General features: G+C 54.4%; 1 protein-coding gene across 22 annotated transcripts in view; it reads right to left on the reverse strand.

Moving 5' to 3' along the window:
• LOC105488331 (uncharacterized) overlaps window positions 1-22,353 on the reverse strand; it is a 37,511-nt gene extending 15,158 nt beyond the window's left edge. For 11 of the 22 annotated variants that reach the window (XM_071100710.1, XM_071100706.1, XM_071100708.1 and 8 more), the window contains exon 1: window positions 5,030-6,131. In XM_071100710.1, the coding sequence (XP_070956811.1) occupies window positions 5,030-5,560 (531 nt within the window). In that variant the 5' untranslated portion in view covers window positions 5,561-6,131. The other 11 variants (XR_011626171.1, XR_011626173.1, XR_011626166.1 and 8 more) reach the window with 10 other exon arrangements.
• Window positions 22,354-22,794: the final 441 nt, after the last annotated feature.

Genomic DNA, 22,794 nt, shown 5'->3' on the forward strand with positions numbered 1-22,794 from the left:
TGGCATTTGGCTTAGAAAAGAAGGGAAAATCCCTGGTCCAATTTACTACTCTTTTTTCTCCCAAAGAGACAGCCCTCAAAGGAGATACAATATACAAAGCATTAGCACAGAACCTGGCACAGAGTAAGTGCTCAGTAAATGGTTCCTGTCCCCATCATCATGACTCATTATGACTTCCTCGATGCCCATTTCTCACCTCCCAGGTTCATGTGAGGAGCCTTCTTTTTATAAATTCAAAGCTTACTGGAGCTGGAAGGCCCTTAACCCAGTCCAGGGTTTCCAGGGCAGGAAACTGGAGTTTCTGAGGGGGAAAGGGGGCTGGAGGCAAGCCCAGACCCACAGCCAGGGGTCCTCCAAGGGGAGAAAGCTAACTGAGGCCCCTCTGCCCTTTGACAGCAGTATGAGCCCAGCACCTCCCCGGAAAATCTCTCTGAGGCCCTGAGGCTTGGCAGGGAGCCAGGGCAGGAGGCCTCTCCAAGAAGACGCTGGCTCTGAGCCAAGACGCATCCCAGAAGCTCCAGCACAGGGAGAGCAGCAGAGGCTGAGGGGAGGAGGGGCAGCCAGGAGAGGGGTGACAAGGAGCCCTCGGGCCAAAGGAAACAAACCTGCTGAAAGTGGGTTTGGCACGAACCTGGGATGCATGGCTGCCTTCCCGTGCCCTGTGGTTTCTGCACATCTGGGAGACTATGAAATCACTGCTAGGGACGGGGGAAGGAGGACAACCCTCCTGTTATCTACAGCTGTGCCCATTCAAACTCCACTGGGGCACTGCTAAACCTTCATCCAAAGATTCTTCCGGGGTTTACCTATTGGCTGCCTTGTCCCCACCTTAAATGCTGAAAAATACAATGTTGTCTACAGATTCAAGCCACGACTTCTGCCTCCAAGGACTGAGGGGTAATCCCCATTTAAAGGGCTGTACTAGGCACTCCTAAAAGCCCCTTAAGGCACGAGGTTCTCTATGTGCCTCCTCTCTAGCTTTTCCATGGACCTCTATGCACAGAGCCCTGTGTGGCCACAAGCCTCCTGGGGGAGATCAGGATTAGTTACTAAGCACTGGGGATGGAAGAGGTCTTGAGCCTGTAGTGTAGACCTCACTATCCAATGAAAATATGTCAGTTCCAAGTATAATTTTAAATGTTTCCGAAGCTTCATTAAAATGTAAGAATGAACATGTCGTTTTAACAATATATTGTACTTAACCCAACATTATCATTTCAACATGCCACGTTGACCACATTTCATGAGATCAACAGCATGGGTGTCTAGTGGTTATACAGGACAACAGCAACCTCTCCCCATTTTCAGATGAGGATGAGAATGTGGTCCAAGTATCTAAGAAAAGGGCAAGAGGATAGAAAGGGAAGTCCCAGCTGTGCCCATCAGCCTTTCTCTTCAGCTTCCAAATACACAGTCATGGCCTATGAAATAGATAATTTTATGATCAATCAAATTCAGGGAGACTGCAACGTAAACCTATTTTGAAGCAGACAACCCAGAGAGGAGCAGAAATGAATATACTTGACATTACAAGGCTAAGGAACAAAGACCAACAGGAAGACACAAGAGGGAGGCTCTGGAAGACCTCTGCATTAGATGCCAGTCTTGCTAAGGACCTCTGTTTGTACAGTCTCTGCTCAGGGCTACCTGGCTCCTATGGGGTGTAAATACTCCAGCACTGGGTCTGGTGAATTTTCTACCATGTATCCCTGTAGGAACTACCCACAAAAGCTCCTCTCTGCTTTAGAAGGCAAGAACAAGTCGTGCATTTACCCAGTGCTTCTAGTCTTCTTACTCCGAGTCGCCATGCCAACACACAGTCATAATTACCGAGGAACGCGTCAATAGTGGCAGCATTGACAAAGACACTATATCAGGGCCTGTAAGCTAAGCAAGGTCAGGCTCCTCGAAGCCCCCCAGCTTCCTGCCCACTTCCTTTATTCCACTCTGATCCATTTCTTTCTCTTCATTCTTTCTCTCCCACCCAGATGGTCTCTGATTATATTTTCTCTGTAGAGAAAGGAACTACAGCTCAGCATATAAAACACTTTTATAGCAATTGGGAGACAGGTTCTCCTTGGAGTCCTGATTTTAACTTGTGGGAAAAGTCCCTTTAACATCCAGGCCTCAGTTATTTTGCCGTGAATGGGGAGAATATTTTGGATATTGCCTATTCAGCAGATGGGTGGCTGCATTTAATTCGCCTTCTAAATTCAGGGCTGATTTGTGTTATCTAGTCAACTCTCAGATCATGTTTCTGATCTGCACCAGAGGTACCAGAAGCTCAGGGAAACAAAAGACGGTTCAGATCAGAGAGGGAGCTGGTTTTAACACCTCAAGAACAGCAGGGCTTGTATTTCTCCCCAGGAAAGGCAAAAATCTCAAAAAAGGAGCCAGGAGCAGCTGAATGGTGGGCTCTATCAGATTATAAAAAGACAAGTGGGATGGATGAGAACTATCAGGCTAAATGACAAGCATCCTGAGGCCCCCAGTGAAACAGGACATGCACCCATTTAAAATGAGAGGTCAGAAAAAGAAGGCAGACAGCCATCACCAGAGCCCTACGCAAGAGCGCCCCAATTTCAGAACACCCAGTGCACCAACATCTGAACTTACAAAGGAGATAAATTGGAGGTTGATGATTAGCATCACAAAATGATTATTCCCTTTGTAAAAGGCTTCACTGCAGGACTGCTTTAAATAGTGCATTTAGACCATGATCTGATTTGCTAAATTCGATTTATACACATCTACTGCCTAAGCTGGCGTGCGGCTGTATTTACATGTCTTCCCTTGGCACAGAGGAGGGGAGAAGCCAGCCATTATTTGGGGCCTTTAATCCTTGTAGACAGTAACTAATCTGGGGAGCTGAACCCTGTTTTTCTTCCACAGCTGGGGCTTTAGCTGCAAACCAGCCCTAGTTACCTACTCTGCTTTGTTCATGCAGATTCTACCCAAAGACGACAGAATTTGGCCAGGATCTGTTGGAGCCTTTCTGCCAATAGGGACTCCCATCAAGAAGCACAACCCTCCCCACACCCAGGGGTGACACTTTTCCAGCCTAGAATTCCAGAGAATCTGGTCTGTTGCAGGTCACTAAATTTATTCAGCACCTACAGTTATCATGCCAGGGATTCAAATGCTACCTTTTGGGAGCCATGGAAATTTACTAATCTAAGCCACATTCTGTGATTTGTACTTAAGCTGTGGGAATCAAACCTGAGCAAGTACAGAAAGGCTGTCTCTCCACCCAAAGAGGACAAAAAAAAATGAGTCGGCCAGGTCTCATGGCCACTGTGCTGGTGGGGAAACCTCCCTTGGTTCACCTAAAGGGACTTGCAGGTGTTACTGACAACATAGTCCCCCAAGAGACAAATGACCCTTTCCTATAAGGTCCAATAATGTGATGGGGCAGAATAGGATGATTGCCAAAAGGGAAAACACACTACCCACCTCGTACCACTTGCCAGGAGAGAGACCTAGGGAATCAAGGATCAGGAACCTAACATTAAAAAAATAAAGGCCGCCTTGAAAACTGAAGTCAGGGACTTCCCCTCTACCACCCCCCCCATCCCCTCATTATCAGAGGTTTTAGCCCCACTCAATTATCAAATATTTAGAGACACCCACAATGATGAGTCCAGCCCAGCACTAGGAACTGGGAGAAAAGAAAGGAACAAGGCAGCATCCAGGTCTGAGCAATTTATAGTGAGGAATGGAGTCGCTAGACCACAATTAAACTGTCTCCAAGTTGAGAAGCCCACTAAAGCCTGCTCACGAGAGGATGGGAACTGGACTGGGAGTCAGGACCCCTGGGTCTCAGTCCTCACTGTACTAGCTAATTTTGTGACCTTGGTGAAAATCACGTAACCTCTCTGGACCTGGTTCCTCATCAGTGACATGAGCAGTTGACCTACATAACCACTAAGCTTTACATTTTCTATAAGCCTCATGCAGGAAAAACGTTCATCTCTCTAAAATCCTGATGAGTTTCATTTTAAAAACAAGGTTATCACCACCATGTTTTCTTTTCGTGGCTGCCAGGAAGCTCAGAATAATCACATTATTCAGTCACACAATCTGAGGCCAGGGCTTTAGACTGGGAGGTTGGGGGATGACAGGAGAGCCCTCACTTGTGAGGCAGGGCTGTGTGGGGATGGGGACTTGGATTCAGGAGAGGCTTGGTGCTTATTTGAAAGATGAAACCACAACGGTGATGAATCCCTGTGTTCCTGTGTACTTGCAGAGAGACAGGTTGGGAACGCAGGCCTTGGGGCAGATAGCCCCGAGTCCACAACCGGCTCTACCACATCCTAGCTATGGCAAAAGACACAAATAGTGAATCATCACCCTATCTGTGAAGGTGAGGTCGAATTCTCTTGAAGCTGTTAGCAATAGCCCTGGCACAAAGCGGGACTCCAAAGACACAAACTAGTATTACTGAAGTTTCTTGGTCACTCTGCATATAAATGCACACATCTGGGATCTGCTTCAAGGCAGCGGTGGGTCAATGCGGACAGCTAGAAAAACAGTGATTGTGCTTAAATTATTCACGAGGGTAGGATAGGGGCAAAGGAGGCAGAAGAGCAGAAGCTCTGGCCCTTAGGCCTGGAGGGGGCAAGCTCAAACATGCAGCTCCAATGCCCGGCCCCCTTCATTCGCATCTGACCCGCAGCCTGCCCTGGGATGGTGTGAATGGAGCCTCTCGGCGGGTCCTCAGACCCAACCACACGGACCATGGAGGCCCTCGAAAGCTCCTGTCCGGGTCTCGAGGCCCACGGCTCCCTGGCCCGTGGCTATCCTTGCACTTGGGACCACACTCAGTCCCAGGAGGGCGGCTCGCCATGTCAGGCTTCGCGGTTCCAAGAAAACGCGGGCGTTAGCCACGCACCTAGCACTCCTCGAAAACAATCAAAGAGCTCGAAGCGCTCTCGGTTGCAGACTCCAAAATAACGCCATTGTTCCCCACGCGGGGAATACCGTTTCCGCCCCTGCCCGGGGCGGGCAGCCCAGTGAGGAGGGCTCTTACCGGACGCCTTTCTCCCCAGCAGCCACGACACGCACAGCCGGGTTCGGCGGCTGCGGCTCCGGGGACCGGGCAGCCGCGACGGAGGGTCCGGCTGGCTGTGGGCAGGAAGACGGCGGCAATTCGCTCCTCTAGGCCTCCGGGTAATGAATAACGGGGCATCTGTCTGGGGCGAGCGGGCAGGGAGCGCTCGACGCGCGTTCCGCTTCCGTGGGCCGCGCGGCTGGACGAGTGCGAGGAGGGGATCGGCGGGCCCTTGGCGCGGTGACCTCCCGGGTGCCCACGCAGCCATCTTGCCGCCCCTCTTCGCGCTCTCAAAATGGCCTCCCGGGTCCGCGGCGCGGGCCGAGGGGAAACAGCCGCGGGCCTGCCGGCGTCCTTCCCTCCTGCCTCCCCAGCCCCGGGCGGCCAGTGGGCGCGCGCCCCCAGTGCCCGCACTCTGGGGCCTGCGACGACCTTCCCGGCCTGATGCCAGTTCTGGGCTGCGGGCGCTTCAGGTTGCGAAGGCCGTAGGCCCAGGCGGTGCCCTGGCATAGACAAGGTGTGAATGCTTGGAAAGGATTCTTTGCTTAGGCTCTTGCCCTACTGCGGCTTCCGAGTTTGTGCCTCTTTTTCCCGTTTCCCTAGCTCTGGGTGGGGAGCGCGGGTCCAGGCCCTGAGCTCCGCGGGGGCCGGCCTGGTCCTACGCAGGCGGGAAGCAGCCACGCCACTCCCAGCTAAGGCTCTAGCAACCCAGCGCCTCAGGCTCCCGCTAACGTCGGGTGTCCAAGAAGCCGCCTCCGGTGCTAGAACCGCCAGAGCCGCCATTTACTTTGCGCCCACTGTGTGCTACACGCCGTGCTCTGCCAAATTATGTCATAGAGCACAACAAGCCAGCAGGTGTATGGTTAAAGCCATTTCACAGGTTGAGGGTGAGGGATGACATTGGATCCGGGCCTAGGGAGGAGGGGAGTAGTCTTGCTGGTGACCCAGGTAAAAACATAGGCGCACTACCAACCTGATCCTGGAATTTCCCAACCTCCCAACCCGCAGCCCACTCTCTGAGCCATCTGGGGCGGAGTGCGGGTGCGGGCAGCCAGCTCCTCCTCCCACTCCCTGGCTCTGGTCGCTCACCTCTCCTCCGGTGGGCCCTCCTACTAGTAAGTGCTGCTAGCTGCTGGCGAGTTCGTGACTGCGAAGAGGGCGCTGATCGCAGGCAGAAACCGCGCCAAGGAGGGAGGCACCAGCAGGGGAGTAACTGTAAAACAGAGCCGAGATATCAGGCACCCCCCACGACCGCCCAGAAACATACCAGGCCTTCTTGAAGGTGCACTCAGGGTCGCCTAGCGTTGGCCTGGGGGCGGAGACACACGCGTCCTCAGGTCACAACCACAGCCTGGGGAGGTTGCTGGTCACTGGTGGCGCCTCAACCATGCCCTCCCGGGACGCAGGAGAGAAATTGGGTGGGGCACCGGCTAAGGGGATTGGGGGTCTCCGGCTGTTCCGTCTCACCCGGAGCTCCTTACCCGCCAGCTAGCCATGCTTCCAGCCACCTGCTTGGCTACCGCAGGGGCAGGCGAGGGCAGCGCCCCTCTGCCTGCTCAGAGCTGGAGTTCCGGAAATGGAGAACCATGAGGTTCTCACCTGCGACCCAGACAGCACATCGTGGAAAGCCTGCCAGAGACCACCTCGGGACAACCCTGGCTGCTCCGGACAGCGCCACTCGTGAATCCTGAGATTCGGAACCTTCCAGAGCTGGAACCCCAGGCCATTTTCCGCAGGCGCCAACTGTTAGAAATGTCATACCCCAAGCTAACGCGGGCCTCCCGGCAGCACCCCCTTGGCTCCCAGCCCCAGCCGTCTTGGCAACGCAAGTCAGTCCAGATCCTGCTCCCTTCAAATCTCTAAAGACATTTATGTGTCCCCCTCCCCAGGCAGCCAAGCTGGGAACTTTACACCCATGTGCAACCCCGCTCCACAAGCCGTTTTTTGGGGTGCCGATTCTCCCACTTCAGACCCAGTGTGTATGGCATGCCCTGGGGGAGGAAGGCAGCCCGTCATCCGTCCTTCAATACGATTTGGGGTATCTATTGGGGTGTTCACTGTCTCCAGCAGGTGGAATTTCAAACTTCGGATCCAGACATTTATATACATCCCTTGCCCCAGCCTGGAAAAAAGAGCTACCATTTGCTCAGTGCCCATTGTATGCCAGGCACTTTATTTGTATATTTTACTTAATTCTCACATAACTCTTGGAGGTATGGGTACTATTGTCCCCATTTCACCCAGAGATGCCTGTGACTTGTCAAGGATACAGAGTTGTAAAGTCCAAAGCATGCAAAAGAACTCTGTCCCACAGGCATGGGCATGTCTCCAGTCCCCAGCTGCTGCCCTTCTGGAATCTGGACTGCCAATTTATTAACCTGGTCCTGGATAGTCCTGGATCTTCCACCCTAGTGCCTCAAATCAGGAATTGTCACCTTCAGAGGCAGAATAGGCCACAGAGGGAAGTCAGTCCTCCTGCTCTCCCCATGACCAGTGATGGGGAATTTCTGCAGCCCTTCTGGACACCCCAGAAGCATTTCCACCCCTCTTTAGCGTAGGTCCAGAACCTTGAGGGAATCTGGTGAAGTGTCACACTGTCCAACAATTCACTCCCAATTTTTAAAATCCTAGTCTACACTGTCAAAGAAGTGGGTGAACTCTCATTATCAGGATAATTCAAGCAGAAGAGAAGGAGATGCATTGTCAGGGAGGGCTTGGTATTTTTACACACAACCCCAGTGTAGACCTAAGGAGACTCAGGAGCTAAAGAAAGCATTTTGAGGAAACGCTCCTCTCTTGAGTTCCTTACAAGGGATTTCATCCCTTCGTTTCAATAGAGGAACTGATATTCAGGCAGGAAACCCTAGCTTTCCCAACCTCCATTCTGAGAGGTGCTTTTTCTTTAAATGACGTTAATGTGACGTTGTTTCTTCTTTTTCAATGAAACCTCTGTAAGAGACAACTTCCATTAAAGAAAAAATTATATCCATTGGGCCTGAAATGAAAGGAATAAAAAGCAAAAGTGAAGGAAAAAAAAAATAGGTTTTTTTTGTTTTGTTTTGTTTTTTTCAGAAGAGGGCCAAGGACACAGCCCCTACCTGTAGGCTGCCTGAGATGGCAAAGATGGCAGCTGTAGTTGAGATGGGTGGGTACCATCAGACTTGGGAGACATCAGGACTAGGGGTAATGGAAAGGACAAGGGTCTGAAGCCACAGTCTCCAGAGGGCAGAGGAGAGAGGTCTTTCATAAAACAAATTCAGGTCAATGATGTAAGTCCAGCCTACCCAGGAGGGTGCCCATGGTGCCCAAATCCCTTTCCAACTCCATCTTCCAACTCCATCTTCACCCCAATAAGAGAGAGAAGGCCTGAGAAATACCACCCAGTGCAGTTCTGCAATACACAAAGAGCCAGGATTTGACCAGAGATAGAGGAAAGCAGCTCCACTCATAGTACCCCCTAATTCATGGAGGGCGGGGCAGGGGGGACAAAAACTAGGTTGCAAACTGAGGGGGGTTGGAACAGTGAGGCTGACCAGTGAGGGGCTCCAGTGTCTGTGCAGATGGAAGCTGAAAGGAAGTTCTAATTAGCACAAAGCCAGCACCTTCCATTAATAGCTCACCACTGCTCCTGGATGCCGCTGAAGGCAGCCAAGTTGGAACGTGTGAGGCTCACCTGTCCCCAGCTCATTAACAGACCTCGGGTGAGAACAGGGCTCTCCTGGAGGACGACCAGCCCACACCAGCTCCCCCAACCAAAAAAAAAAAAAAAAAAAAAAAAATCTAATGACAGGTTTGACTTCCGGGCCCATCCAAGGGGACAGTGTTTAACACAAGTCCAGTGCTCCTGGACACATGCTCAACCAGGCCTCCCTGGACAGTGCTCCCTCCAGACTCGAAATAAATTCATTTTTAAAAGCCCTGGCATACATTCCATTTATATGAAACTCTGGATAGGTAAAACTAATCTATGGTAAGAGACATCGGAATGGGGACTGGCAGGGATTGACTGCTGAGAGGTAGGAAAGAAGTTTTTGGAATGAAGGAAATGAGGTTTATCTTGGGTGTTGGGTACATGGGTATAAATGCATTTGTCAGAACCCACAGAACTGTACACCTATGATCTGTTTCTAGATGTAAATTATACCTCTATTAATATAGGTGCGTGTATATGTATGTGCATCTATATCACACACATATCCTTACAAAGGTCTCGGCCCCTTACTGTTTTCCCCATAGCCTGTGATCTCGTTGATGTGAAGGTTCACACCCTTTTCAAGGGTCACAGTGGAAAAAGAGGCCAGAGCAGATGGGGAAATGGGGCTGTGCACATCTCACAAACACGTGGCCAGGGCCGGGTGGGGAAGAGGAATGTCTGAATTGAATCAATTAGCTGCAGAAAACTTCAGAAAAGAAGTAAGGCCCTTTATAAAAACAAAGCCCACTCCTTAATCCCCAAAGGCAATCCTCTCCCCTACTCCCATGGCCATTCCTCAGTAAACAAAGAAATCCCTCCTTCCACATCCACACCTCAATATTCATTATGGGCTGACGTTAAAGCCTGCATTCCAGCCTCCCAGAGTGCCCTAATGACTGGAAACCCAAGGGCAGATGACTGAGGGCTCTCTCTCTCTCTGTCTCTCTCTCTCCCCCCACTCCATTCTCTCCCTATCTCCTCTGTCCATCCCATGGCAGTCTGTAGCAGTGTTCTTTCTTTGCTTTTCCCACTTTCTTTCTTCAAATTAGTGAATAAGCAAACCAAGCAAATCAAGGCAAAGACATCACTAACTCTACTTTGTTCATTTATTTTGACAAGTGCAGTTTAATTTTAATTATTTATGGTAATACTTCATAGTAGGCGAGTAAATGTGCCAGGGTATATTTGGTAACATTAATGAAGTCTGCCTAATAGGAACCTTCACTCCAGCACACCGCCTGGAGAACTGCTTGCTGGAGAAGTGGGGTGAGACCACTGGTCTGTGGTAGGGTTTGCAATTTTTTGTGGGGGTGGGGAGGTGGGGAACTTAATGGGTTTGAGGATTAGCGAAGGGAAAATTAACCCGATTCTAGAGAAGAAGCAAATACGTAAGCCCATAATCATGTGTCGATGTGGATTGTGTGTATTTAAACACCGAGAGAGCACACTTTGTGATAAGGAGGCCCAGGCGTGCACACATGCCACATACATATTTACACATGAATCTCAAATGTGCAAATCAGCAGAGGCCCAAAGAAATTAGGCTCTGGGCAATTAAAAATTGAAATAAAAATGGAAAATGTGATACACAGAGTTCTATATCTCTTCAAAGTGCCTTTCTCCTATTTATATGCGTCAAGTGGGCAAACAGTGAAAAATTTGGATGATAATAAAAAAGGTAGGGGGTTTCTTCAGCCTGTGATCACATAGGAATGCTCCCCTCAACACACAATGAACCATGAAACACTGGTCTCAGTCAATGCAACGTTGTTATTTTAAATGGGGCTGATGATTTATAGCACCCCACCCTGCCTTCAACCTTAACATAACTGATTGTTAATATAAGCATATGATTTGATATATAGACCATGTATACATATATATATGCACACATAGAATGGGTATATTACATATACGAATGTGCAATCATTTTGTCCAAACACATAGGTAACTGGTACACCTTAAGATATATGCTTCAAGCCATTTATATTAAAATTATCTATAATGATGATAGATTTAAGTCATAACATAATTAATACTGGACTTTTGAGAATAGAAATATTTGATTTTTTTTTTTAAAGTACCAAGGGCTTCCTGTTTCTCATCTCTGCTTTGTTTGTCCATGCCCAGGGTAGTATAAGGACATTTCAAGAGACAGAAGTGGGTTATCACCTTGAGACCAACTGCATACCTGCCTCAGGATAGAGTCCAGAATGCCCCCAGAATATAAAAGCCTGGGTTTAGTCCAGCTCCTGGGGCAAGAAATATTAAACCTGGCCATTGCTGGCTTCTTTTACTGGATGATCCCACTTGAGAAAATGGGGCCTCTCCACCACTAAGGTACGCCAAAGGAGGAGGCCCCTTTCTTGGCACAGCCACGTGTAGGAGAAGGTTAGGAATATATCCAACTGACTCTCGAGTACCTGACAGGTCATAAATGCAGGTGCTCCTGGAAGTGGCCTCACAACAGCTTCCTACCCTCTCCAACCAGAGGGCTGTCTTGGCTATGAGAGCAGGGTCATCAGCTGAAGGCACCTCGCTCCCAGCTTTCTTGCCTGGCCCCAAGCTCCTTGAACCCTTCTCCTTAAAGCCCTGGCCTGGCTCTGGCGTGGGAAAGGCGGTTTGGAGCTTTTCACAAATCCACTATCCCCTTGAACCAAAACCAATTAGCCTGGCCCAAGGTCCTGTCATTGAGGCCCTGGCCCTCTTTTCAAACCCCTGCAGCTCAATTGCGGTGAGGGGCTGGCCAGTGAATGCCGGGACCACTTAAAGTGGTGCTTAAGCCAGACCAGGCTTGAAGGAAGGAGCCAGAGCTTTTGGAGCTGTAGCGCCCCATTCTCAGAGCCACTGACCAAGGTTTTGTTCCAGCCACAGCCCCCACCCTGGCTCTATTTTTAAAAATCCTCCCCTCCTCTGCCAGCTGTCTGGAGAAGAGATGAAAAGCTGGCTCTAGGAAGCCACCAGACACCCAAACTTGGCTGCCCTGGACAGAAAGGACATCCTCAGGTTCTGAATCCTGCCCCCAAAGGTCTTGCACTCCCTGCTAAGGGAGAAGGAGCTGTAACACTGAAAGAGCACCCAGTGTGCACTCAAGGCTTTCCATGCATGAGCCTGCACAGCAGCCCATCTTCTGGATGCAAAAACTAAGACCTAGGGAAAGCGACTTGTCTAAAATCACAGCACTTAACAGCAAGAAAAATGAGGGGCAAGCGTCTGGAGGCTCCTGAACACCACTGTCTTTGGCAGAGAGACATAGAAGAGGATGAGAGACCAAGATAAGCCTTTATACCAGAGCTAGGTCCTGCGGGGGATGAGACGACTCGTGGAAGAGCCGCCCCAGAACGAGCCCAGGCCCCTACCCAGGCGCCTTCCACAATATCCATTTGTCCCCCGCCTGACCCAGCTGAACTGACTGTAGGCAAAATGGGGTGGGAATGGGGAGGAGGTGCCACGGCCTGCCTCCGTCCGCCCCTCCCCAGCACCTGTCCCCACCTTCCCTTCACACCCATCCAGGCGGAGTGAAGACTCGCCCTCTACGATGGGCAGCATCGCCAGGGCGCCCTAGCCGTCGCCATGGTGACGTGCATCCCACCCTAGGTCAGAGCTGATTGGTCACTCTATCCAGGCTGGTGGAGCGAGCAGCCAAAGTCAAGGCGGGATGGGGGAACTGGGGACACCCAGCCACAACGTACACGACAGATGCCAAGGGGGAAGGAAGGCCACTAAAATGGCGCCGCGGCCTCCAAAGGCCGCTGCTGTGGGTGCGCATACGCGGGTTGGAGAAATCCCGGCGGTTCTCCACCGCGCGGCCTCGCCTGGGCCCTGGAGGGCGCATCCGTCCCGCCTGGGCTGTCCAGTGACTCGAGGCCAAGCGCTCCTTGCCCAGCCCGGACCCGGGCGCCTGAGTCAGCGAACAGGCCGGCTCGCCCCAGCTGGCCGAGCCCGACCCGCCGCGCGCTCGGGCCAGGCGAGCGCGGCGCGGCGGATTAGCCCTGAGCCCGAAGCCTCGAGGGCGCAGGGCGGGCGCGTTTGGGGTGTGAGGGCGGGGCGGGCGGCGGCCGCGCCTCTAATCCCGGCGCTGCGTGTGGGAGCGGCCGGATCAGGGAATTAGCGCTGTAACTTCGGATTAGTAACGCTCGCTCAATGAGTGCCTAATTCCGACCCTTCATGCTTTTCAGCGTCGCGGCTGGGTCCTAGGAGGCCTCCTGGCCAGGCTCCCTCCGCGCTCTGGTCCCATTTCCCGGGAGGTCGGGCCGCGGCCAGTAGAGAACTCTCCGGCCTGTGGAGATCAGGTCTCAGGGCCGCGCCGCAGCCTCCTCTTGGCGGCGCATTTCATTGACCCGGGCAGAGGCCCATGCAGTCCCACCGCGTTCGGAGTTGGGAGTTCGTGGACCAGAGAAAAGGAAGCCCCGGATGCCTCGCCCACCACGGTGGCTGTCCCGATCGCTGCCCTGTCAGTGGCCTTCTGTGCGACCTTCCGCGAGCCACTGGGCCTTTTTACACCATTTCTAGGTGTAAAATCAAAGGAATGGGGTGAGGAGTATCCGAGATTCTCTAAGATTCTGGCTTCCAAGCTGCAGCAGATTCTCGGAATCTCCAACGCCTTTTTGGATGAAGAAAGAGTAGCACAAACTGGAGACAAAAATGAAGCCCAAACGTGGGGACCCAGTGGCCAGAGGAGGGTTGGGGAAGGCCTTCCTGGGGCACAGGAATGGAGGAGAGGAGGGGCTGAGAAGGCCCCAGACCCGTCCCGCTACTCCAGGTCCAGGTAGGCCTGAAGAAGTTGATGGGCCCAGGCACTAATTTTAAGTCTGTGCCTTGGGCTTTAAGTGTCCAAGGGGGATTCGAACATTGCTCTATTAGGGGTAGGCACTCGTACCAGGAGGCCGAAATGGGATGAGTTGGCCTCTGGCCTCTCTCCGAGGGCCATTTCGGGAACGTGTGGGATGGGCTCCTGGAGATTAGAACTGGCATGCTCATCGCCCTCCGCAGCCTTGCTGCCGCGATCTTTCTCTGAAGCGGGAGGTTTGCATCAACAGATTTTCGTAGAAAGCGGAAAAATGCCGCGTTGCCCTCTCGCACAGACTCCTCCTTCATTGGACCCTCAACTAGGGTTTCAGCCCAGCCCAGATGGTATGGGACAGTGGTGTTTAAAAACAACACTCATCTGAACTGCGTAGACACTGCTGGGAAGCTGCAAAGCCACCCTGGCAAGTGAAGGATTAGTTCTTGCAACACAGCAAAGGGGTAGGGGTGGTGGGAGGGGAAGATCGAAGCCTGGGGCCCGGGGTTTGCCCACACCCGCTGGCCGGTGAGGGAGGGAGGCAGGGAGTGCAGGGCAAGGGGGCAGGAAGCGCTGCTCCGGTTTCCTCCGAAATGAGGTCACCATCAGCACACAGGCTCCCAGGTGCGTTGGGAAGGGAGGGATGGCCCAAGGGATGCAGCCCATAGCCTCGTGAATCCCAAAACACTCTAGTCACCCTTCACCAGCCTCCTGTCAGAAAAAAAGGGAGACTGGCCTTTCAAAATGGAGGAGGGGTACAATGGGATTCAGAAAACCTTCTGTGCGTGATTATCTCTGAGGAGAACTGGGGACCGAAGTAGGAGGGCAGCTGACTTTCCCTGCCTGGTCTTTTGTTTGTATTTTTATTTAATTTTACTGTGAATGCTAACACACTCACAGGGTTCACAATTCCAAGGTATACAGTGAATATCTCCCTCCACCATCCACCTCAGCCACACAGTTCTTCTCCTCAGAGCCAAGGGGTTTTCCTTTTGCACTGTTTGAATTTTCACCATTTACATATATACCCTATTTTCAAAATACTTTTGTTAGGCAAAGAACAAAAAACGCTTGCAAGAGTGAAGATGGAAAAAATACTTCTATTTTTACAAGAGGGCTGGGCAAAGGCTGGGAGAAGAGGGGCCATGAAAATCACTGAGGGAGAGGCTCTGGGGAATGAAGTGAGCCAAGATGTACATAAGGTGGCCTGGGGTCCAGCTCTGCCTTCTGAGCTGTGTGACCCTTAGGGAGTCACTTCAGATCCCCAGATCTGTTTCCTCTCATGTAAAAGGGTGAGGGGATTGCGGTCAGGGCTGGGTGGTGGTGCCAGTTCATTTCAGCCTGTCTATCACAGCACTCACATACCCATATACTTAGAAAGCCCCCCTACCAACCAGGGAGTCTGAGCCTACCTTTCTTCCTTTCTTCCCTGAAGCCGGGCAGTGTCCCTTCCTTGGTCTACAGCCACTGGTTGGGGAGCTTGGGAGGTTTCCCGAGCTGCAGGAGCCCTGAGCTTCAGGACAAGCCAAGGCATCAGGGTGAAAAGTGACCTGAAGGCAGATGAGAAACTCCAGAGGGACCCTAGCACTGTGCGGGGCCAGGACCCCCACGCACTGAGCAGGGGCAAACCCCACTGCCTGAGCCCAGTTAAGGGGGCTGGGAGCCCGAGTGGCCGGGTGTGCTGCATTGGGTTGCCATGGGAACGAATTCAGATTTCCCCCAATTGCTTTTTTATTTGCTAGACATTGTAATACATCTTATGTCGTGACTTCTTGGGGCAGGGAGGAGGGGGAACTCTGGGAGCTTGCCTGCACCTTAACCTTGCGGGAAGTGGGGGAGGCTCGGGCAGGAGCAGTCCAGTCGGGGCTGGCGTAGAGGTAGGGAAACTGAGCTCGGTTCCTCCCGCCTGCCGGCTCTTGGTTTGTATGCAGGGCAGGGCCGGCCCGTCGGGGAGGGAGGCCCCTGCCCTGGCCCCTTGCCATTGAGCGCACTCCCCGCCAGTTCTGCTCCGCTTTACGCTGCACACAGACCCCCCAACTGCACACAAAGGCAGCTGCCAGAGCCCGTGAAAAGTGATCAAATTATCAAGAACTTGACCTCACCGAGGGGCGAAGCTCCGGCAACCCCCCAGCCGTATGCTAATGGCGCTCAGGGGCTGACTCGTCGAATAATTCGATAAAGGCCGCATTGTTGGCGGCAGGGCAGCCCCCAGCCCACCCCATTCACTCCCTCCACCCACCCCCTACCGACCGCTGTCTCTCTCCCATCGCATTTGCATCCCAAAATCCCCGTCCGCGGCTCCGGGAGCGGATTGTTCCAGCCTGATTTATGGGGTGAAGGCGAAGGCTGGCGCTTTCCCCTTCCAGCGACCCCTCTGCAACCCCAACCCCCTCCCTCTCCCCGGCTCGCTCCACTTTGGGGTTCCTGCTCCGGCGTTGGGGGATAGGGGTGGGGTACCAGGAAAGAGGAGAACTGGGGGAAAGCTGGCACTGCAAGTGGCCCCAGAGAGAGAGCCGAGGTCAGGTACCTGGTCGGGGCGCGGCCGCTCCGTGGAGCTGGAGTCCGCTGGGCCGGCGCTGGGCTCCTCTCAGCTCCTCTCGGCTCCTCTGGCTCTTGCTGGCCGGGCCGGGGCGGTCGGCGGGGCGGGCGCTCGCACGCAGAAGTTGTGAGAGTCATTTCTACTTTCGGTTATCTAGCTTTATGACGGCTCTGTGGCACTCATACAGCTAGATAACCAAAGAGAGAAACGGGCCTCCCTTCGCCACTGCCGCTGCCGCGCCGTGGGCTCCACGTGCTGCTGCCGGCCGGGCGCGGAAGCCTGAGCGGACGCCGTTCCCGGATCCCGGGGCGCAAGCGGAGAACCAGAGGGAATGGACAGACACATGCACACGCTGACTCCCGCCACCGAGGCCGACAGCCCCCGCCCAGTTCCCTTCCTCCCTCGCCTTCCCGGCGCATTCCTCCCCTGCTCCCCGTTCCGTGCGTCCAGGCACCGGCGCTGGCGGCCTCGACGGCGTCCCGGGGCGCACGGAGGGCACCCGCGCCGAGCGCTTAGAGAGCCTCGGGCGCCCCCGCCGCCCCCAGCGCACTGGACCGCCGGCCCTTCTCTCGCAGGCTAATCGCCCCGCGGGGAAGTGACGTCAGTCCAGGGATCGGCCAATCACAGGCTCTCATTCAAATCCCAGCCCCCTTCCCGCGCTCCGCACCACCCAGCCTTACAATGGCCTCGGCGTTCACGGCTTCCCAGCCCGGAGGGTAAGGAAGCGCCCCCTCTGCCCTCAGAAGCTTTAGGGCTGCGCGCTTGGGTGCGCACCGTCTAGTCTTTCCCCCAAACTCCTCCGTCTTCCTCCCAGGGCCCAGGGAGCCCAGTAGCCACTGCAGACCATCAGAGTTTGGGAGACAAGAATGCTCGAGTGACAAGGTTTAGGGACTCGTGTGATAGGACCTGGAGGTCTCCACAGGAGGGCCGAGAGCGCTCACGGAGAGGCCGAGAGCAGAAGCCGGTTCACGTTTAACTTCCCTCTTCCTTTCCCCATGCCCAGCACTTGCAGTAGATCTAACCCACACGGCAGAGACCAGGGATTGGGGGAGGAATTAAGTGTCCGGGTGAGCGCAGGTCGGTGTCTGACCCATAACACCTGGCACTCAGAGGTTCCTGAGCTATGCTCCACTTGGGCCAGGCCTTGGCCTTGGCCCTGAGTACCAGGCTGCTGGGTCCCTTCTCTCTCTCGGTTCCTAACCACACTAGGAGTGTAAAACTGATTGTGCCAAGCACCTTGGAGAAGTCCTAGGCTCTATCTTGGCTCCTGGTTAAATTCAGATTTCACCAAAAATTAAAGCACAAAGCCATGCCTCCACTCTCCTTCTCCAGCTCTCAGCACACACGTGTCCCACTCACTCCGAGTAGCCACAACAGTGGAAAGAGACTGCCACCTTGGGTCTCCCTGAATCACCCCTAAACTGAGCCTGGCAGCTGAATTGGTGGTAACATTGCAGCCTTCCAGAAGTGAGTGGCCTATGGGTACCACTTTGTGCTCATCCCAGCCATCACCCCCTTCTTCCCTGCTGCTGTGGCTACCCTCCAGCCTTGAGCCCTATGATTCACCTCCACCTGTCAGCCATCCCCAAGAGGCAAAGGACTAAATATGAAAAATGCAATATCTTTGCTCCTAGATGCCCCCAGAAAAATCTTAAGCCCAATAGCTAGGGAGAGATTTTACGTGGGACTAGGCAAGTGGATTCCCAGATGCCAGCCGTCAATACATGGGAGTCACAGAGACTCTCACTGCTGCTGTCTACAGTGAGCACTGTGGGGTTAGATGGAGCTACACGCGCAGATTCATTTTAGTGGGGTCTGGGGCACTGGGCCACTCTGGGCCAGGCAAAATCCTGGCAGGATGGGTTGGAAAGAAGGGGCCAAAAGTGGATGGTTTGGAAAATACTTCATGATTTTACTAAAAGCCCCTTCCTTCTGTATACTCCCCTAAAAATGACCACGTGGATTTTGTCAAGTTTCGGATTTTGTCAAGTGCCTCTTTCCCCACTACTTGTCTGTAGTTTGTTCTAATTTCATCCCAACTCTAAATCCGAGGCAGGTGACATCCTGCTCTCATCCCAGCCAGCTTGTGACCAACCAAACCTACCATTTACATGTCTCCCTCGAAATCCCACTTCACAGACACATTCCTTTTTCCAGAAGGTGAACAAGGGCTGGACAGCTGAACCAGCAGAGGATCAGAGAGGCCCTTCACGGTTCAGGAAGGAAGCTCTGAATTTGGGCCCGAGACAGTTAATTCCTAGGATTTCCATAATTGGGAGGCGCCCCTTGCTTCCCCTCCTCCTGCAGCTCCAGGAACCTGCACCCTCTTCCCTTCTTGATGTGTGTGTGGGCGGCCTTCAGAGCCCTAGTCCTTTTGGGGCCACCCAGGGGTGGGAAGGGTGGGGCTGCGGAGGCAGGGAGAGGCCCAGAAGCATGGTTCACCTGAGAGAGAGGGAAAAAAGAGAGGAAGCGAGGGGGAAGAGAGAGCGAGGAACGAGCCCCTCAGAGTGTGATTTAAGCAGGATGCTGCACAAAATGGCTCCTCAGCGAGACTCACGGTAACCGCGCGCGGAGGCCAGCCTGCAAGCCTAGGGCGGGTTGGGGCTTTGGGAGAAAAAATTAAAAGCCTGATTTTAATTCAGTTCAGATGCATCAGAGCCACAACTCTAGTGTCTTTTTGGGAAATCGAGTCCCTTTTGGGAGCAAGTGAGGCTGGCCAGGGGGAGGCTCCCACACCCTGCTTGAGTGGGACCTGCCCCAAAATCAGTGCCTCCTCCACCTCACTGCAGCCCCATTCCCTGGAAGAAAGCCACAGAAAGACGGAGACTCAAGGCCATAGGCTCCTGAGAGGAGGCTGTTCCGGTGGGTCAAGGCAGCTGCAGTCTCCGTGGGTTGGCAGCCAGCTTCCACACACAGCTTAACAGGAGCCCGGGAAGCCATCCAGGTCGACACCAGGCAAAAGCGCATTGTGTGGGCTGGGCACTGCCAGCTGAGGCTGGCAGACTGCTGGGCAGGCCAATTCAGAGACCAAGTTGGGAGAACCTGACCTGCCACCAGCATTGACCCAGATTGCCCCTTTGCCTGCAATTCAGGCTGGGTCTGGGTTCCATGAGCTTTCCTCACACCAAACCCCCGGCCTTGGCCTTCAGCCCCAGCACAGTCCCTAAATTTTCGGAAGATCAGGTACTGGGTCTGGTTGGCCACTTGGGCACCCAGGCCAAAGCACCAGTGGCAGTGGTCGGGCCCTGGCCATGGTGCTGAGAGCTGCCTGCCAGGCCTGCCTCTCCACCTCCCAACTTGCCCTGAACTTCTTCCACCTCCTCCCCTCAGTCCTGAACCCAGGCTCCAGGGGCACCTGCAGCTACCAGGAGAAGCTAACAGCCAGAGAAAGAGAAAGCCTCAGCAACTAGGTGCTTCCACTGAGGGCCTGGGACTCAATTTTTCATATTCAAACCTCTACTGAGGAAAGAGAGCCCCTGGGCCATGAAACTCCCATATCCAGATCAATGGAAATGCCCATTCCTACTGCAAACACATGCATGTCCTGCACTCCCTCAACTCAGCAAATCTACACAATACCCGCTCACACACTTGGCCCATACACCCATCTAGCAGCCAGTCTAAGACAGGTGGCTGGTACCTTGCCCATGTCTGTACACGTGTACACTCTTGTACCCACTGGCAGTGGCAGCTGCTTGGACTCTAAGCTGGCTTTGGCCCAAGTTCCTGTTTCCTATTGGTAGTTATACAACTCAGTGCAGGGGACCTGACAATCCACAGGAGTGTGTCTTCTATTTCAGGACATAGCAAATTAAGGGGTTAAGTGGCAGGAGAAGGGGACAGTTCTGACCCTAGTCAATAGCCCTGTGCAGGTACCCTTCTACTGAGACCAGACTTGCCCTGATCTAGAGGCTGGGAGCCGGAGGCCAATGGAACTCCCCAGTTACTACTCCAGGTAGATGCAGCCACCCAGCCTGCGATTCAACCTGGAGCTAGTGCTCCTTTCCTGAGCCCCAAAGGTTCTTAATTAGGAGACAGTGTTTCCAGCCACAATCTAGGCTAAGTCCAGGGTGCCCTCACTCCACTGCCCCCTCCCTCCCTTGTTCCTTCCTCAGGCCCAAGCTTTGATTAAGCTGATCTCCCTATTGTCTGGAGGCCGGCAGGACTGCTAGCTGAGAGACCCAGCATTGGGCCAGTTCAGATAGACCCAGCTCCCTGTACCCAGGAGGTCCCAGAGCCTGCACACCCACCTTCACGTACACATGGTCAATTGTGCGCTAATGCTCTCTCTGGTTCCCACATCCAGCCTCTCTCCTCAGCAGCTGAGGTGTGGGCTCTGGGGAGGCCTAAACTGGGCAAGAACCTGAAAACACCCCTCCTGAAAAGACCTGGACAAAGGAGAACCCCTTCCCTGGGGTCTCCAGCAGCAGATACTGCTAATGGAAGTCCTGAGGGGGACCCTGTATGATGCCCCCATCTCAGTGTCTACTTAGCCTAACCTCTGACCACTGTTCCTTGATTGAAAGGTAGACCCTCAAACTCCATCGTCTTCCACTCCATGGCTTAAGAATCCCCCTCCTCCAGGATATGGGGACACAAAAGGGGGCTCCCTCCAGGCCCAGCACCTCGATTTATCCCCAGCCACAAAGACTCCTTGTGTTTTTCTGGATTCCAGTACTGCTTCTGTGATCTGAACCTGGAACTTCTCCCAGCTTCTGCTACCTCCTGCTCTGATGGGTCCAAACTGGACCAACTCCCCCACCAACCCTTCCCCCAAAGAAGCCCCTCACTTGGCTCGACCTCCACCGCTGCCCTTATTCTTCTCCAGCTCAGTGGAGCCTAGGCTGGAGGAGGCTGCAGAGACGCCCACGGACAGACCAAAGAGGCCTGTTCTGGGGCACGGAGTGGGGAGCAGAGTGGATAGGATTTTCCAACAACTTCCCATTTCAGAGGGGGAAAAACGTCGTAAATCTTGTCTAGAGTGGGTGCTGTGTGGTGCATTTTTCTCAAAATATTTTTTTCAGGAAGCTGCTTTCTAGGTTATTATTTTTTGTGGGGGAGGGGATAAGAAGGAAGGGGTGGGGGGCAGTGGCTAGGGAGAGGGCGATCCTGGGACTCACAGGAACCTCACTTCAGAAACCTTCCTTTCTGCTAAACCTGTCTGCAGTCGACAACTTCCAACCAACCCTGCACCCTTCCCCTTTCTGCTCACCCAAAGTCCTCACCTCTGGGCGCTTCCCACTGCCCCACAACCCTTTGCCCGGGATGACTGGGTCCTGCCTCCCACCCTCAGTGGGAGCGCACCCCTCATCCCGCCCCAGCGGCAAAGGGAAGCCCCAACTGCCTGAGCTGCCCAAGGGGGCCGGGCAGGGATGCCCCAGCCCCCTCTCTCAGTCCAGCCCAGCTCCCTGACGCTGCCCTGGCAGAAGCCACCGCCCTCACTCCCTAGCCCTCGCTCCCCAGCCTCGCCGAGACACAGCGGGCAGTGGCACTTACGGACCAGGAAGGGGGCCCGGGCCCCAGCGAGGCAGCGGCGCGGGTGGGGCGGCTGTGGGGACGGCGGCTCCTCCGCCCCGATCAGGCGCGTTCCCGGGCTCAGGCCCAGCTCCCGCCGCTCTCCGGGCGCCCCTGCCCCGGCGAGCGCATGGCAGACAGCTGCGGGAGGCAGGCACGGCAGTGGCGGAGCGGGGGCTCCTGGCCGCGCGCCGCTTCTCTGGGCTCTGAGCGGCTCCCAGCGCCGCCTTCTCGGGCGGGCACGGCCCGCAGTGACGTCAGCGCGACTCCCCCGCTCCCCCCTTCACCCCGACCAGTGCGGAATGGAGGGGGCGGAGGCAGGCTGTGAGGGGCGCCCAGCCGTGTGCTTTGGCCTTTCCTCCCCACGCCCCGCTTGCCTCCCAGCTTTTCCCTGGGAGTCGCAACGCCATTCGTCCCCTCTCTCCTTCCTGCGCCGCCAGACTCACCCGGAGCCACCAACGACCTGGGAGGTGATGGCAAGCAGCGGGTTGGAAGCCTCGCTGGCAGCTCCAGACTCAGGGATCCGGGCTGCTTTGGGAAGAATGGAGAGCTGAGGGCATGAGGGGCGTCCACCTCCGGGCTGAAAGGGGGCGTCTTGTCTTCACCCCCAGCATAGGTGTTGGTTATGCTGGGGATATCCACGCTGGCTTGGCTGGTGCCGGGGGGGCCCCCGTGTGAGCTCAGAAGGGATCTTTTAGCTCGGGAAAACATGTCCCATTCGGAGCTGGGATGCCCTCCAGGCTGGGTCCTGCGTCTCCAAGACCCAGAGCAGCCCCGCGGCCCTCCTACCCGCCATCTGCCCGAGGTTGTGCACCTGCAAACTCGCGGGGCCGACGGCGCCGCGGGGCTGACTGCGCCCCGGAGCCGCTGTCCAAATGCTGAATCTGGCCTCCCCTGGACCGGCTCCCGAAGTCCCGCTCCACGTTTCCCGCAGGGGCGGGCAAGGGGTTCTGGGACACACAACGCGGAGGACCCAGGAAACTTTGGGGCTCCAAGATGATATTGGAAAGCTTCAGGATAGGGGGCGATCGGCCGAAGGGAGACAGAAGCCAAGAGAGCAGGCAGAGCAGCACTCCTGGCACGCCGAACCACGCGCCCCTGGTGACTCGCCCCGGGTCCCCTCCGCCTGCGTGTGTTTCTCCCACTTCCACAGCAGGGGAGGTCCCTAGGCTGAACTTGTCAGCAGGTCTCACCATTCATCACGAGCCAGCCAG

The sequence above is a fragment of the Macaca nemestrina genome, chromosome 7, assembly GCF_043159975.1.
Source record: "Macaca nemestrina isolate mMacNem1 chromosome 7, mMacNem.hap1, whole genome shotgun sequence".
Taxonomy (NCBI): Eukaryota; Metazoa; Chordata; class Mammalia; order Primates; family Cercopithecidae; genus Macaca; species Macaca nemestrina.